The 16,694-nt window shown below is 37.9% G+C and overlaps 1 protein-coding gene across 1 annotated transcript; it reads left to right on the plus strand.

Annotated features, from left to right (window-relative positions):
• The first annotated feature begins 270 nt into the window (after positions 1-270).
• On the plus strand, positions 271-16,397 carry LOC104838438 (RNA exonuclease 1 homolog). The gene is made up of 11 exons (XM_010578176.1): positions 271-936; positions 7,072-7,168; positions 7,413-7,475; positions 7,896-8,042; positions 8,458-8,571; positions 10,298-10,371; positions 10,642-10,752; positions 11,059-11,174; positions 12,034-12,172; positions 13,449-13,569; positions 16,306-16,397. Exons 1-11 carry the CDS (start codon positions 271-273, stop codon positions 16,395-16,397), a joined length of 1,740 nt encoding a protein of 579 aa, XP_010576478.1.
• The last annotated feature ends 297 nt before the right edge of the window (positions 16,398-16,694 follow it).

Raw genomic sequence — 16,694 nt, forward strand, 5'->3', positions numbered from 1 at the left:
CTCCTAAGGAAACCATTGTAGTGCATTTTTTAGCACATGTATGTCATGTGGTTTCAGCTTCCTAGTATACAAATAATGACAACTGGTTTTTAATCGGAAAAATACATTGTTGATTATAGTTGTCCAGCAACTGTTCGTGAATATAATCTTCTACAAAATTATTTTGCAGGTCTCTCTATCTCTTCAGTAACAAATGAGGATGGAAATGCTAAGCAGCAGTGTCAGCCAACAGCAGTATTTCCATGTGAAAATCAGGAAAGGAATTCAAAGATGTCTCCGTTTAGGAGCAGACAGGAATACACAAACAGGTCAAACTTTTCCCCAGTGCAAATTGAAATAAAACTTCAAGAATCTGATGACGAATGTGATCTTGTCATTGATGTGCCACCACAACCTGTTAATAAAAAGCCAGAAATACGTAGGAACCGTACAAAGGGGAACAGGGACAGAGAACTGGCTGCTGTAATACGTGAAGAAAAATTATGTGTTAGTACTATAGCAGACATTTTTGAGTGTACAGAAGAAAAATCAGAGAAAATGTTCACTCTGTGGAAGAATAGCAAAGGTTTAAATAAGCGTGAAATACCAGGCAATGTTTTTCCAAAAGCAAATGAGATTTATTTGCCTGAAGTAGACACTGATACATTGAAGGTTTTGGAGGAAGGAGATGCCCTTGCTTATACTGATGAGAAACATACATCTTCAGCTGCTTCTGTTGAGGCAGACATGCAGAAGGGAATTCTGAAGCAACAGAATGCAGAAACGTATATGTTGGTTGAAGCATTTGTTCAGGAGCATACTATTAATGAAGACTGTGTGAGCAGTGGAAGAGTAACACGGTCCATCTTGTCTACTGGTCACTTGTCGAAAGATGAAAGTACAACTGGAAGACCTTATAAAGAAATAATAAATATAGAGGAAAGCCAGAGCATAGAGGTAAATTGCAGTAATAACAGCCCAGAAGACATGTACCCATATCCAACTTATTACTTAAACAAGAAAAAAAGTGAAAGAACTCTGCTGAGCTCATCTGTTGAGGAAATGGAACCCGGTAGGGAGGACACAGGGCTCTCTGAAATGGATGATAATACTTTAGAGGAGTGTCGGAGAATTTTTGAAGAGTTCGAAAGACAAGCACCAAAGGAAAAAAAGGACAGTGATAAGCAGGTATTTTTCTTCCCTTTCAGGGATTGGTTGTTTTTTTTTTTTTCTGAGCATATGAGGGTGGGATGTGATATATAGTCAAGTTCAAATACTGTGTCCAAAATGTGTGTTAGTAAAGGTTAAATATTTGAGCCTTCAATGCCAGTAGACAAAGTCATGAGGAACACTTAACGACGTTTTAGTCTGGTTTGACAATATATGTTTCCTGAAGTAGAAAATAGCTCTGAATAGCTCCCTAGCTTGAGGTAGCCATTTTTACTTTTACTGAAATAAGCAAAATTTGAGAGGTGGTTGTGTAGCCAGTGGTCTCCTGTTCTTTTTATAAACTAGTGTAGGAACTTTGAGTACCACTGCCTCAGCTTCAAAGCACTGTGGCTTAACTGTTCTAAATGTAAGATAACTGTCTAATACTGATGCAAATGTAATTTTTCTGGTGAGTTTTTTGACTGAATATCCTGAAACATCGGAATAAATGGGTCATGAGGATATTACTAAAGTCTAGAGCTTCATAACAGTTGGTCTAAATAGTCTGTTGCTGTTTTTAATAGGCTCATAGAAGAAATGAACATATTAATTTATTAGAAACCAAAGTAAATGTTCCTGCAAAAAAGAGAAGAATTGCACACACGGCAAAATTTGATGTGAGTTACAATCTTGTAATAAACTGAAGGTGAACATAGCTTTACTTAATACGTGTAGACTCATGTTGAACTTCAGGTTGTCTGAGTCTTGTAATCTAGTTGTAAAAATATTTTGAAATTAGAACAAAACTCTCATCAATGCTTCTGTTAAAAGTTGTAGCAAATATTGTAGTATTTAGAGTTGGTTACTGATGCAGGTGAAGTAAGCTGTTGCCCAGGGCAGCTGAGGATAGTGAGTATTGAAAAGTAAGTTTGGAGTAGAGGCTTGTACCATGAGATTACAGATACAGCACTTGGAAACGCAGAGTGGCTGTGGCTTTCTCTGCTTTTACAGTGCTTTCGGTGGCAATGTTAATAGGCATAATTCTTTAAGCCCCCTCCACGACCTCTGAGCTCTTTTAACTCTGTGTTTTCCTTCCAGGGACAGCATGCTGAGCTCTGAATCTGATAGCAAAATTCAGTTTTAAGAAGCAGTGTGTTAACGTTAACACCATCTTGCTGTGATTTAGAACTGCTTGAATGTTAACTCCGTTTTGTGTACATGCATATCAGGTACCTAAAAAAAAAGGAATGACACCGTTCAACACTTCTCATTGGAAGCAGGGTCATGATGCAGAAATTCATCAGGCCCACTGGGAGACAGTGAAGTCTGCAGCTAAAGCTACAAGGAGTCGAGCTTCTATTGCTACAACTTCCGAACAGAAGAAAACTAAGTCTAGATTGTCAGCTACTCAATTTCCAAGCACTGGACCAACAGGTATGACAGATTGATCTGTAGGTTTGACAAACTAAACTTCATTTTGCTTCAGTTAGGCATCACTTGAATGTGTTCATTTTTGTTGTGGTGTATGTTAGCTGTGAGTTGAATGATGGTGAGCACTTAGCTTGTGCAGACAGATGCCTTATCCAACTACAAGGTTATAACTGAAGTCTTGGTAGCTATAGTGGAAAGGGAACAAGTACTTTGTGCTAAGTTCTTTGAACATGTACAGTTTTGACTAAAATCCTGAAAAACATTTGTTTTGTTGAGAGTCTTCTGATACGTGAGTTGAAAGAATAAAAAAAGAAATCTGGTGAGTTTTGTTTTAGAACTGATATCAACTGTTAGTTTTCTAGTCTGATGCATTCAGACATTCTGAAACAATTTTCTGAATCTTGTGATTTGAAAGTCATATGTTCTTCTCCCTTTAAATTGTCTTTCATGTGTGGAAAACTGGAGTAGAAGTTATTTTCAGCATTTGATACTAGTTAGTGTTTCCCCTCCAGTTGTTCTGTCACTTTAAATGTATGCTTACAAGGTAACCTGCCTAGCAACTAAATTTAATAAAATACCGCTGCCTAGTTTAATTCATGTGTTTTTATTACAGATGCTGTAAAACATCTTCACATAAAATTGAGTCATTCTGCCAGTGTATGCTTTCTTTCTGAATAACAAATAGATTAGTGTATCTCATGCTGTACATATGTGTCTTGCTGCATAATAGGTACTGATGCAAGTAAAGTTAAGCAGAATGGTTCAAGAATCTCATGACAAATTTTTATTTCTGAGATCTGTAGCTTTCCTGACTTTGAAAAGGCAAAGGAATACTTCAGGGCACTTACTGATTGCATTGGAAAATGAGGCTAGAATGGTGGTTTTCCTGATTTTTTTTTTCTTTTTTTCTTGCTATCATGCTTTTTGTAGGGGAAGGGAAAGGAACAGGGAAGGCAGGCAAGTAGGTGTTTAAAAATCATAGTCATTATAACTTGAAAGTGTCTTTTAACTTGACTTGTGTGGCTGCTTTATTCTAATGTCTTCAAACTGATGCATGTTCTCAAGAATACTGGAGAACACTTAGCATTAAAATCTATTGCCAGAAGTGAAGTCTTAATGTGTTTCCTGAAATTCCAGGTTTGCTTCCATGCATTCGTTTACTATTACCCTGCTTTAACAAAGGAGCTGTGAAATACCTGTTTTCCAGATTAATGTAATTTAAATAATAAAACTTACCATTAGATTTTTAGATTCAGTCTGTATCTTCTGTGTGTTTCAGCCTCTTCAAATTTGTTTGAGGTTCAGCCCACTGCAGCCAGCAGGGGTCAACTGTGTGTACCACCAGCACGAAAAGTTGCAACAGCAGTGCGCTGCAGAGGTTCTGGTGGTTCAGTCAAAAGGACTATTCCTGTATCATGCAAGGTACTGTAGAGTTACTGCTGCAGAACTTGGATATATGAATGGGAACAGAAGTGGAAAAAAATGCAATTGATTTCAAACAGTATTTTACAATGTAGACCTGGTAATGTGATATACTACTATAGCTTTTTAAAAAAATTACTTTGTTTCCTGTGTGCTTCAATCGAGTTGCTATGCAAATTCTATTTTCATTTTCCTTGGTTGTACTAGCCAGCACTACACAAATGTAAGCAATTAAATATATAAATTGTTAATCAAAGTGGTTGTGATGGGAGAATTAAGTACTAGTTTGTTTTCAGTCAAGTCGTGCTTGCATGTTGGTTATTTTTCCTTAAAACTTCCTGCCATGTATAGTGGCAGATGATATGTGATGAAAGGCTTTATTTGACTTCGTGAGACGTACCCTTATAAATTAAAGGGCTTTCAAGGAACTTGTCAAAAAGTTAATGCAGGCATATTTTGGTTTGTTAGTACCAACCTTGCTTTGTAATTTTCAGTGGCAGAGTATCGTAAGGTTCTCTTCTCAGAAAAATAACTCTACCTTTGCTTTTAAAGCAGAGGTCACTGAAGATTCCTGGGGTCAGATAAATTACAAGATCAGAGTTTAGCTTTCTAATTAAAAATGTCAAATGTTACGGCTTTGGTCAGTTTGGTTATTGACATTTTTCTAGTATATTAAGTACAGATTACTTTGTGCTTCCTATCTCCAGTATGTATCTTCTTGTTTCCTAAGCAGAATACTGCAGGCCTCAGTAATGATGAGACTAGATTGTGACAATGATACACATTGCCTTTGTTCCCTTTATGCAGAAATTACTCTCTCCTTGGTAGTAGCACACACATTTAAATGCTGCTCTTAAAGGATCTTCATTAGTGAATAAATGTGGTATAGACAGATTACTCCTTGTTTGATACACACTGCATCTTTGTAAGTGTTCAGACCTTTTGGGGTGTGATGGTGGCATGGTTAATCTAACTTACTGTCAGATTTTTGAATGTGATGATTTTAAATTCTGTGCTTTATTTTAAAATAAGCATATTGTGATAAGCAAAAACTCTGCATTGTGTTGTCTAACAAAGACTCTAAGTTCCTAAAAATAAACTCATGTTTTTCAGTCTAGTTCACTGAGTCCTTAGTTTATGCTTTGAGAGAAGTGCTGCCTGAAATAAAGGCCAGATGAAGAGTGTGACTTAAATCATAACTGAACTGCTGGTGCTTGCTGGAGGACTGAACTTTCTCTAAGAAAAAAGAAGTTTAAAATTAGTTTTAATACCTCACAAAATTTTGAGCAGAAGATTTAGTTTAGTTCAAGCAGGGAAAAACCTCTATAGCTACTATTTCTGAAGGTTTTTTCTGGCTCCCTGCCATGTGTAATTCCAGTTTTCTGGATAGGTATTCAGCAATGCTTGATTTTTTTTTTTTTTTTTGAGGTTGGGCAAAAGAATGTCTGAACTGGTTTTAGTTCTTTGGGCTATTTGTTACATATTGACCCCATTAGTATGGGGTTTTTTGTTTTCTGTTTTTTTTTTAAGGTTCCTAGTTGGCAAAGGTCTTCTGTCCCACAATCAAGAGTCAAAGTAACACTACAGACAAGACAGCGATATGTCAAGGTTTTCTTTTCAGAATGCTTCAAATCTTGTAGCTCAATGAATGAGGCTTTTAACAAGGTTTGTAATGTTTTATGGATCTTTCAATTCCTCTTCCAAATTAAGTTGGTAGGTCTTATCTTGCACAATGTGTCAGTGGGTTTTGTTATTTAATTATTTTTAAGGCAAATATTTCAGACTTTTCAGTAAGCGGAAGTTAAAATGTACTTGATGTTATACTTGCCAGCGTTATCAATCAGTTTCAGTTTTTTCTGGGTGAAAACTTTTGTCTTCAGCACTGCCAATCAGCTTCCAAAAAGACATGTTATTTTAATATTAAAAAGGGAAAGTTTTTCTTTTGCAAATGCAAAATAAAAATCTTCTTGTGAATACTGGAAGCTTCCTGGCATGTAATACTGACTTCTATTCAGGAAGAATAGAATGTAATAATGAGATCTATTCAGAACAGGAGGAAAACATGTCTGAAGAACAACCATAAATCTCTCAATTATTTTGAGCCTTTGATCTTGTATTTACTGTTTACACCACACCAAGTGCTACTCAAGCTTATAGCCAACAGATATAGTCTGACAGGCGTAAATATCCTGAGCTTAACCTTTAGGTGATCTAAATTTCTTGCATGCTGGAAATCAAAAGAATTTATGGAGGTGTCCTGATAAGACTCTGTATGTGTATTTAATTATATGTTGAATGAAAGCTTGTAAAACATCAGATGTTACTACTCTGCCATTTACTATGTGTTCTTTATATTATGCAGCCTACCTTAGTATCCCTGATTTCTTCTCACTGAGTAATGTTTCTTTTACCTTCCCTTTAACTTCCTCCTGTGTTATTTCTCAGCTTCATCAGTTTTCCACTTTCTCTTTTCCTCTGCTTAGAGGTTGTAACTTGTGAATTGTATTTGCTGTAGTGATTGTTAAGAAGTGTTTATGCCTGAAATAAGCTTCTCCTTTGACTGTGCAGATAGTGTAAACAGTGAAATAAGACCAGTGAAGAAGCATTTTAGTTCCCCTAGGAAATTAATGAACATAGTTGTTGTTTCATGTCTGTTTTTTCATAGGTAAAAGGTGCTAGACCTTCCTTTCACCTCAGTTTCTTATGACTTTACAGAAAGAAAATTAAGGAAAAATTTCTTGGCCTAAAAAAGTAATAACGCTTCCTTTGAAGCAGGATTAGAAAAAGCTGTCTGTAGGCACCAGAATGGTTACTCTAAGAGTGTTCAAATTCCCACAAGGATTAGATTTAAATTCGGAGATGGACCACTGATTTCCCCCACAGATCTTTGCTTCATAAGTACTGAATTTGTCTTTTTAGATGTCTCATCCATCTGACCTCGTGTCTCCTGTTGCACATCAGATATAGGGCACTGCCTGCATGTGTATCTTCCTCTAGGTTCAGAATCTCAGATTCTAAATGGCAGTGCTTTTTGTAGAACATACAGTACTCCACTAACACTCAGTCTCCTTTCTTTTTTTTTAAATATAGGCCATGAAAGAAGAGCAATCTGTTTATGATCGTTGTGGCAGTAAAAAAATGTACCTGAATCTTGCTGTGAAGACTCTCAAGAAGCTGAGGGATCATGGTAGTTTTGATTTCAGTGAAGATTTTTTTTTAAACGGGTTGTAAATGTAGAAATCAGAACAACAGAGAAATGTCCTAAGAGGATTATTTAGTTTAACTTTACTGAAGATATTTCTGCATATTTAAATCCTTTTGTAGAAATATATCATGAAATTGGTGGTTTGATTTATAAATATTTGCTTAGGATATTAACAGGAAATCTAAAATTGAGAAGAAATGCTAAAAATCTGTTTTCCTGCATTCAGGGCAACTTTGTAACAGCAGATCTTCCAGTGGTGCTGGATCCATGAAGTCAGAGGACGAGAAAGGTAAGGAAGGGGGAAGGGGGATGTCAGTTCTCAATTTTAGCCTATAAAAGGGCTTATTTTAGCATGAAAATGTTGCTCTGGTTTTGGTCAAGCTTTACCTATTAGCCACTGCAAGGGTTTCCAACACAATTCCCTGTTTATATATGAAGGCTCATTGCCTAGCCTTTTTGGGATAGCTACTGAGTTAACATCCCTATTGTTTAGTGTCTTTGTTTTGAATAATGCTTCACCTCTAACTCCTAATTGCTCTGAGGTACAAGCATATAGTTTTTGTATGTAAACTATAATGCACATCTTGTAATTTCAGTTTTGTTTTATTTTGGAAGTACTAGGATATTTAAGTGCTGCTTATATTTGTTCTAATATTGCTTAAGCTTTGAGTTTGTTTACTTTTAGGTTTTTGGTTGTGTTTTGTTTTAGCATTTACAGGCAATGCTTTATATGAACTTTTAACAAATTATCTTCTGACTGAGGAACAACTGAAGGAAAATAACTTCCCTCGACCAAATCCTGAAAAAAATGGCCATGCTATACTTAGTGGGGTTCTAAGAAATACTGTATATGATGGTAAGTGCTTACTAGACTGCAACAAAATTGAATTTCAGTCAGTAGTTCACAGGACAGTAAAATACACAGGTATAAAATTATACATTACGTCAGTGTTCTGTATTTAGTGCCTGGACTACGAGTGAATTCACAGCTAAATTCATAACTAAATAATGCAGCTTCATAGGTCTTTTTTAATTTTTGGTTCAACATAGTAATGGAAGAAGTTGCAGGTAAACTTGAATTTCTTATTGTGCTACAGAGGAACTTGTTCGGGTTTTTTTTACACATGGCTAATCTTGGGAGGCTGCTTATCTATTGATACTCTGCTCTTGCAATTACTGTTCATGTAACTTTTTTTATACTTCAGTTCAGCATTTTTTGACTTTATGGCAAGCCAGCTAGGAAATATGCTTTGTTCATTGCTTTTTTTCAGCTTTCAAAAGGTTGTGCTGTAGGTGTGGTGAAGTATATGCTGTTACTGCTTCAGGAGAACATAGACGTAAAGAAGAATGCAGCTATCATTCTGGTAGAGTATTGGAACAAAAAGGTAGGTATCCTTGGCATTCAGTCTTTGTGGAAGCTGTTAAAAGTTAGAACATGTCATGTCAAAACCGAACAAGATCAGAGTATGAAACTTTTTTGTACAAGGTTCAGCTGAGATACATTCTGCTGTTCTTTGGGGAATGTGGCTAGTTAGTAAAGCCTGTGTTCTATGAATATGCCATAAATGTAGGAAAGCTGATTGTGATGGGTTGATCCTGGCTGGACACCAGCTGCCCACCAAAGCCGTTCTATCACTCCCCCATCCTCAGCTGGACAGGGGAGAGAAAAATATAACAAAAAGCTTGCGGGTCGAGATAAGGACAGGAGAGATCATTCACCAATTACTGTCACGGGCAAAACAGACTCAGTTTGGGAAAATTAACTCAATTTATTACAAATCAACCAGAGTAGGGTAATGAGAAATAAAACGAAATCTCAGAACACCTTCCCTCCACCCCTCCCTTCTTCCCGGGCACAACTTCACTCCCGGATTTCTCCACCAAGCCCCCCCCAGCGGCACAGGGGGACAGGGATGGGGTTTACGGTCATCACACGTTATTTTCTGCTGCTTCACCTCCTCAGGGTGAGGGCTCATCACACTCTTCCCCTGCTCCAGCGTGGGGTCCCTCCCACAGGAGACAGTCCTCCACGAACTTCTCCAACGTGGGCCATTCCCACGGGCTGCAGTTCTTCACGAACTGCTCCAGCATGGGTCCTTTCCACGGTGTGCAGTCCTTCAGGAGCACACTGCTCCAGCGTGGGTCCCCCACGGGGTCACAAGTTCTGCCAGAAAACCTGCTCCGTGGGCTCCTCTCTCCACAGATCCGCAGGTCCTGCCAGGAGCCTGCTCCAGCGCGGGCTTCCCATGGGGTCACAGCCTCCTTCGGGAACCCACCTGCTCCAGCGTGGGGTCCTCCCCGGGCTGCAGGTGGATATCTGCTCCACCGTGGACCTCCATGGACTGCAGGTGGACAGCCTGCCTCACCATGGTCTTCACCATGGGCTGCAGGGGAATCTCTGTCTGCTCCAGCGCCTGGAGCATCTCCTCCCCCTCCTTCTTCACTGACCTTGGTGTCTGCAGGCTTGTTTCTCTTACATGTTCTCACTCCTCTCTCCGGCAGCTGTGTCTCACTGTCCCAACCTTTTTTCCTTCTTAAAAATGTTATCCCAGAGGCGTTACCACTGTCGCTGATTGCCTTGGCCTTGGCCGGCGGCGGGTCTGTCTTAGAGCCGGCTGGAATGGGCTCTCTCGAACACAGGGGAGGCTTCCAGCAGCTTCTTACAGAAGCCACCCCTGTAACCCCCCCTGCTACCAAAACCTTGCCACACAAAACCAATACACTGATGTTAATAAAACTATGTGGGAAGACAGTAGAAAAATGTTAATTGTGTGGCCTTGCACTGACTTCTAAGTGAACCTTGTAATCTTTTGAGACACATGTTAAATACTCAGATGCTACATTAAAAAATTCCCTCGGGGAAAACCTTCTAAAGCATACTACAACTTTCTCTCTCCCATTCATTGGTATTTCTTTTTTTTGATGGAAAACCTTGTCTCAGGAGGGAATGATGTAGCTTGTCATCTTGGCATAGGTGGGACTTGCCTCTTTCCAAAGTGGAGTCTCAGGAGAAAATGGAAGAGAAATCTGAGAAGAAGAGTGTACTGATTTGGTTTTGCCATTGCTAGTTGCTGGAAAAGCTGCTCAATTTTCAACTTTTCTTCTTGGCAGTTCCTGGTGGCATGGAAAAACGCTATAGCTGCTGTGATAGAGCAGTTGGGTCTGATGGATGTCAGATTGCAAAGGTAGGAAAAATGTTTTCAGAAGGTTTATATAATGCAGTATCTCAGTTTTGCTTTCTGTGTCCTTTTGATTTAAAGTTGAGTCATAGCTTTCTGTGAATGGTTTGGTAGAAGTCTTTTAGGTTTACTTACAAGTGTTTAGTAAATTATGTGGCAAATATTGACAGGAAGTATATATATGCTCCTAAGTCTGTTAGAGAAACAAATTGTCTGGTAATTTGGGTAAGATATATCTAGTAAACTTGCACTTAAATACTAATGGAAACTTTGCAGCTTCATGTTCATGATGGGAAAAAGAAGAAATTGGAAGGCTTCATGAAGACATTAATTAAATCGCCACCTGTTGATGGAAACTATGGTGTATATGCTCTAGACTGCGAGACGGTATGAGCAACCTAAAAAATTTGGTTCAGATAATAGAGAACTATATTGTTTATGAAGCAATTTCCTAACTGTAGTAGTTTGGCACCCTCTTTCTGAGAGGTCTGCAGAACTCTGACTAGTCACTCTACATGACTAGACCTTCAGTCTGACTAGTAACTCTATGTAACTAGACCTTTAGTGTTGAGTGTGCATTGAGCAAAATTGTTTGGAACTGTTGAGTTGGTAGCCAGTTCTGCTTTCTGTACAACTTACATAACGTGGGGAAACATTGCTGTGTAAATGCTCATTAAATTTACTTTTCTTCAGTGTTACACAACCCATGGCTTGGAACTAATTAGAGTGGCAGTGGTCAACGCTAAGCTACAGGTTGTATATGATACATTTGTTAAACCAGATGGTAAAATTGTAGACTACGATAAAAGGTATGCTAATTAGTCTATAAATTGGCAGATAACTATATAAGAAAAAAATATGTCTCTCAAATGTGTATTTCTAGTAACATAAAGCAAAGACCTTCAATCAGGAATGAGGCTTTGGTTCTTACAGGCTCAATTAAGTAGGATTTTTGGTTTTGCCTCTTTTTGTTCAAATTTTTTTTTTTTCTGTATTTGAAGACTCTTTCTCCTCTTCCTTCAAAAAAAAAAATTAAGATAAACCTCTCAGAACTTACTAAATTCCCAAAGGGGATAGAGGCAAATGCAAATTTAATCTGTAAATGTCATCTCACAGAAAAGCAGTATAGCCATAAGCCATGCACTGAGGCCATCAGACTGTACAGCTTAACAAGATTTGGCTGTATTTAGTGCAGATGACTTGTATTTGATCTTTCTATTGGGTTTTGTCATTGAGACCTGGAAGACATGTTTTTGATTCCTGTTAGTTCTTTGAAGTCCTGCAACTGCTCTGAGAAGAAACAGGTTTCGAGCATCACTGTAAAAAAAGTGGGAGCACCAACATAAAGTGCTCCTACTTCTTCAGCAGCAACATTTGTTTGCTGCAACGTTGTTGTCTGCAAGACAGAGCCCTGTCTTTGGTCTATGCTTAAAAAACAGGCTCACTTATAGTGGTAGAGCTGAGTTAATATCACGTAGCTTAGATTACCTTATGCTACCTAGGTGAAAAGGAAGAGAATGAAAAATGCCTTATGTTGTCTTCAACATTGTGTGATTTCAAAAGGCTAGTGTTAACTTTAGATGCTGGGGGGATGACTACCATAAACCTAGTTCTTCTAGATATTTTTTAGTGTCTCTGTTAATGAAGCTCTTCTAAATCTGTCTTTAGACTCTCTGGAGTAACAGAGAATGATCTGAAGAATACCACAACATCTCTTCGGGGTGTACAGGCAATACTGCTAAACTTGTTCAGTGCAGATACAATTTTAATAGGACACAGCTTGGAAGATGGCTTATTTGCTCTCAAGGTAAAACAACCTGGTTTAAGCCAATTCTAAGAGGTGACTACTTGTCTTTAATGTGTTCTAATTGATTTTAAAAAGCAAAAGAATGTTGCATTTTGGCAGATCAACATGTATGAAAAAAAGAATGAAATATACTTGATTGCTAAATGATAGCTGTATTAAAGATAATATTACATTCAGAGAAGGAAGAGATGTGTATACAAACACAGTATGGTAAAGATGTTAACATTTGGGCTTCCTAGTTTGCTGTTTTATGCTTCTAAGTATGCAGCCATACATCACCACTGAATAACATTGCCTTTATTTATGGGTTCACAGAAATCTAGAATTGCATGATTTCTGATCTTGCTGAACTCATGCTGGCAAGTGCATAAATGGCAGTGACAATTCAAATAATACTAAGGTATTGCTCTTAGAATCTCTGTAAACAATTATGCTGCCTGTCAGGTAATTACCTTAGGTACCAGAAATGAATGGATTATGCTATTAAATATCAAAGGCAGCAATATTCCATAAGAAACATAACCATCTGCTCAGGAAGGCTCTTACCAATGTGTATAAATTACCTGAATGGAGTGTGTGAACAAGAATGAGCCAGGCTCTTTCCAGTGGTGCCCAGTGCCAGGGCAAGAGGCAATGGGCACAGACTGAAACACTGGAGGTTCCCTATGAACGTCAGGAAACACCTTTTCACTGTGAGGGTGACCAAGCACTGGCACAGGTTGTCCCAAGAGGCTGTGGAGTCTTCTACCTTGGAGATGCTCAAAAGCCATCTGGACATGATTCTGGGCAACCAGCTCTAGGTGGCCCTGCTTGAGCAGTGGGTTTGGACAAGATGACTTCCAGAGGTCCCTTCCAACCTTAACCATTCTGTGATTATTAGTAATGAAGGAATTAAAATTTAGCCTTCATAGGCTTCCTTGCTAGTGATATCTAAAGACCAAAGCAAATGAGACTTTGCAGTATGGTATTGGCTGTCTAAAACCAGAATTAATCATGTTCACTGTATATTTACAACTAGTGAATAAATGTCAATGGAGTGTACAGAAATCACTGTAAAACACAATTTTTCCACAGTTCTTGCCCCACAGTTTGCCATTCTATAATGAATAGAGGAACAGAGGGCAGATGATGTAGTATCTGGAGCTCAGGGATTAGTTTGGGCATATTATTGAGAAAGGAAATGGTTTAGATGCCAGATAGGATTTCTTTAATAAATAAAGGAAGTGCAAGACTAACTGGATGTGTAGTTATTACTGTGGCCTCTGCTCTTTTCCAGCTAATTCATGACAGAGTAGTGGACACTTCAGTGGTGTTTCCTCATTGGCAAGGTTTGCCTCACAAAAGACAACTTACAAGTCTGGTGGCTGACTACCTCAGGAAAATTCGTCAAGATGACGGTAAGAGTGGAGGTTCTTATTAAGCAATCGGTATATTACATCATGAAATGGGAGACAGGAATAACCCAGAAAACTGAAAAGGTAGTACTATACTTGCTGTCATTTAAATCTTTGTCTTGGATACTTTTACTTCAATAGTATGGTAAAAGCAGAGGATATACATGAAGCGTAAGATGATTGGTGTTGTGCTTTAACCCCAGATGGCAGCTAAGCATCACACAGCCTCTCACTCATTCTCCCCAGTACAGTTGGCTTGTCAAAGTGTTCACCATACAAGTGTTCCAGTTTCTCTCCCTTGTAGAAGGGGCATTCTTAAAATTCTGAAGATAATGTGATGAGGCTAACACCTATTTCAAGATTCACTTGCTTATCCAAGCTGATACAGGAGTTGGCTGTCAAAGAGAAATCAATAAATCTGTTCTACAGTGTGCATATAATAGTTATGAAACATTGTATTTGACAGATATGTTTTGCATTGACTGTGCCATTCTAAATTATTTTTAATCTTATCTTAGATAATACTTTTTTCTAATAAATTGACAGATTCTTATTTGATTTTATCAGTGAAGCCTTCTGGACAACAACATTCTATTCTGCTAACATATCTTCATTGCCTAGGGAATACATAAATGGTCACACTGAGCAAAACTTGATGGCCTTTGATACCCAGTGGAGTAGCTGGATGCTGCATCTCAAAGCTTATAATATCCTCTGACTTCCTTTGCTCTGACAGTCTGATGCACAACACTGTGGTGGAAAGCAAATGCAAATTGAAACTTTCTCTGAGATAGTAAGGATGGAAGGGAAACTCACAGGATCACCTGTTTTCTTATCCAAATGACAAAATTTTTTCTATTTGATTATTGGCAACTGTTCTGTGTTATTTCTTAAGGTGCATTTAGGAGAGGAGAAAACTAAAACTTGCAAGGTTATTACCAGCTGTCTTCTGATTCTGTGAATAGGAGAAGTTACTAAGTGGTATAAACTTCTCTGCTACAGATAAAAGCTATGAGTCTCCTGCATTAGCTTTCATGACTCTTTGTATGTCCAATCTAGATAGGTATTGCAGGAGTGGTTCTTATAAAATATGCTGGTGAAAGCATTAATGTAGCACACTAATGCTGTTGCAGGTGATCACCATGACTGTGTAAATTATGTGTTCACCGAGAGGGAAGTATAACCACTTCCACATTCAAGGAGATTCTGCACTGCTTTAAGCCAGTAGATATCTGAATTGCAGCTGCATGTCTGTAAATGCCTTAAGATCTTTTTTTCTCAGTCTAGGCTGCTACATGTGAAAAATGATCTCAAATCACTGGCACTGAAGTTTTACAAGAGAAAGCTAGAGGCTTGTACTTTTGACTATTGAGTCAACTTTTGTTGTGAAAGCACTTAATTCCTCTGCTTCTTTGTGGAATGGAACATCTCAATTAAGTCTAAGAAAACTATTTTCTCCCTGATATCAGCTTACTGTATTGTGGTGTTCTCCCCTGCCCAAAGCAGTTGCGGAATCAGTAGATGTGGAATCTGTGCAGTAGTGCAGTGCTATAGTGCAAAGAAGCAATACCTTTTTCTTTTGAGTCACTAGCTCAGCAACAGTGGGGAGGGGTTTTTGTTACCTTCAAATGAAAATGCTGGTCTGTATGATCTCAGATTTTTCTTCCACAACTTTTTTCATTTCTAAATAACCAGCCCCAGTCCCAAACGTGTTTATCTTGGATGTTCTGTACCTTTATTAAAACTTCTATACTCAAAATGGTATCTTTGTTTAACATAACTTAAACCATACAGGATTTAGATTTCCCTTGATCAGCTCACATAGGACTTAATGAGGTACACATAGTCAAATCAGCCAATGAGACAATTTGACGCTGTGTCAAATTTCTGTTTATGAAGATGATGGCCAAATATAGTAGGTCTATTCTCTACCTGTCCTAAAGTTGCTAGGAGACCCCCAACATGCAGCTTTAGCTTTCAGTAGGGAGGGCTCAGAACTTTCAGTAGTTAACTACTGTTGTCCTGGCAGCCACCATTTTCTTGTATTGATTTAATGTTAGGAAGGGTATTCTGATGCCTATGTTAAGTGCCAACTAATAAGAGGATTGTATCCATTTTTTGTTTGAATGACTACTACTATTTTCCAGCCAGAATGCATTAAAACCTTTCTACTATACTTTTTGTAGTTATGGGAATTGTATAAAACATATGTAAATTTAAGTTATTGACTTTTTAAGCTTTGACCAAACGTAATAAAAATGTATAACTGTATATAACTTAAATCCTTTAACTCCATTCTATTCAGATTTTGTGGAGCATTTCAGTACATCAGGACAAGTAGATTGCCCTTAATTAACCAAGGTAGAAACTTACCATCTAGTTGCAAAACCAGCTTGTCATCTGTTAGTATTTCAACTTCTGATTTGAAAGTACATGACTTAACTGTCTTTAGAAAACCAACCTATGTTGGATACTCTAGGCTACTAATCCAGGCTCTGTTGGATATTGAAGCTGGTGGATGCAGTGGGAAACTGAATATTGCCAGACAGTACTGGACTGCTAGAAGCATGTTGTTATTACCTTGAATCCTGGTAGCAAGAGGTTGCACCAAAAACTGTCTGAATACCAAGTACTGTCTTAATATTCTCAACAATTGTTCAACTTAATAAACAAAGCTACCATTCTTTTATAAAGAAATACATAATCTAATACTTCTAATTTTTTTTTGTTCTCTTCTAGTTTGTGGTCATAATTCCAGGGAAGATGCAATTGCTTGTATGGAACTAATGCTTTGGAAGGTCAAAGAGGACAATAAAAAGAGAAAATGGTGATTATTATGGCTTTGGAGGAAGAAGATGGTGGGGAGAATTGACCTCAGTTTAGCTCATTGCTCTGTAATGCTTCAGTACCAATTATTTTTCTGATGGGAAAATCTAATGAGAAAACTTGACTGTATCTACAGGAAAGAGAAAACACAGATCTATAAAATACAAGTAAGATGCTCAGAGTAAATTCTTGTGTTGAATAGTAAGCCCATGCTTTTTTTTTCTGTTCTGTTAAAAAAGTATTATTTCTGTTATCATCCTTAGCTATTGTTTGCAGTAAGTGAAAGCACTATTTGTTTAAAA

Source organism: Haliaeetus leucocephalus, unplaced genomic scaffold (genome assembly GCF_000737465.1).
Source record: "Haliaeetus leucocephalus isolate CR32 unplaced genomic scaffold, Haliaeetus_leucocephalus-4.0 Scaffold605, whole genome shotgun sequence".
Lineage (NCBI taxonomy): Eukaryota > Metazoa > Chordata > Aves > Accipitriformes > Accipitridae > Haliaeetus > Haliaeetus leucocephalus.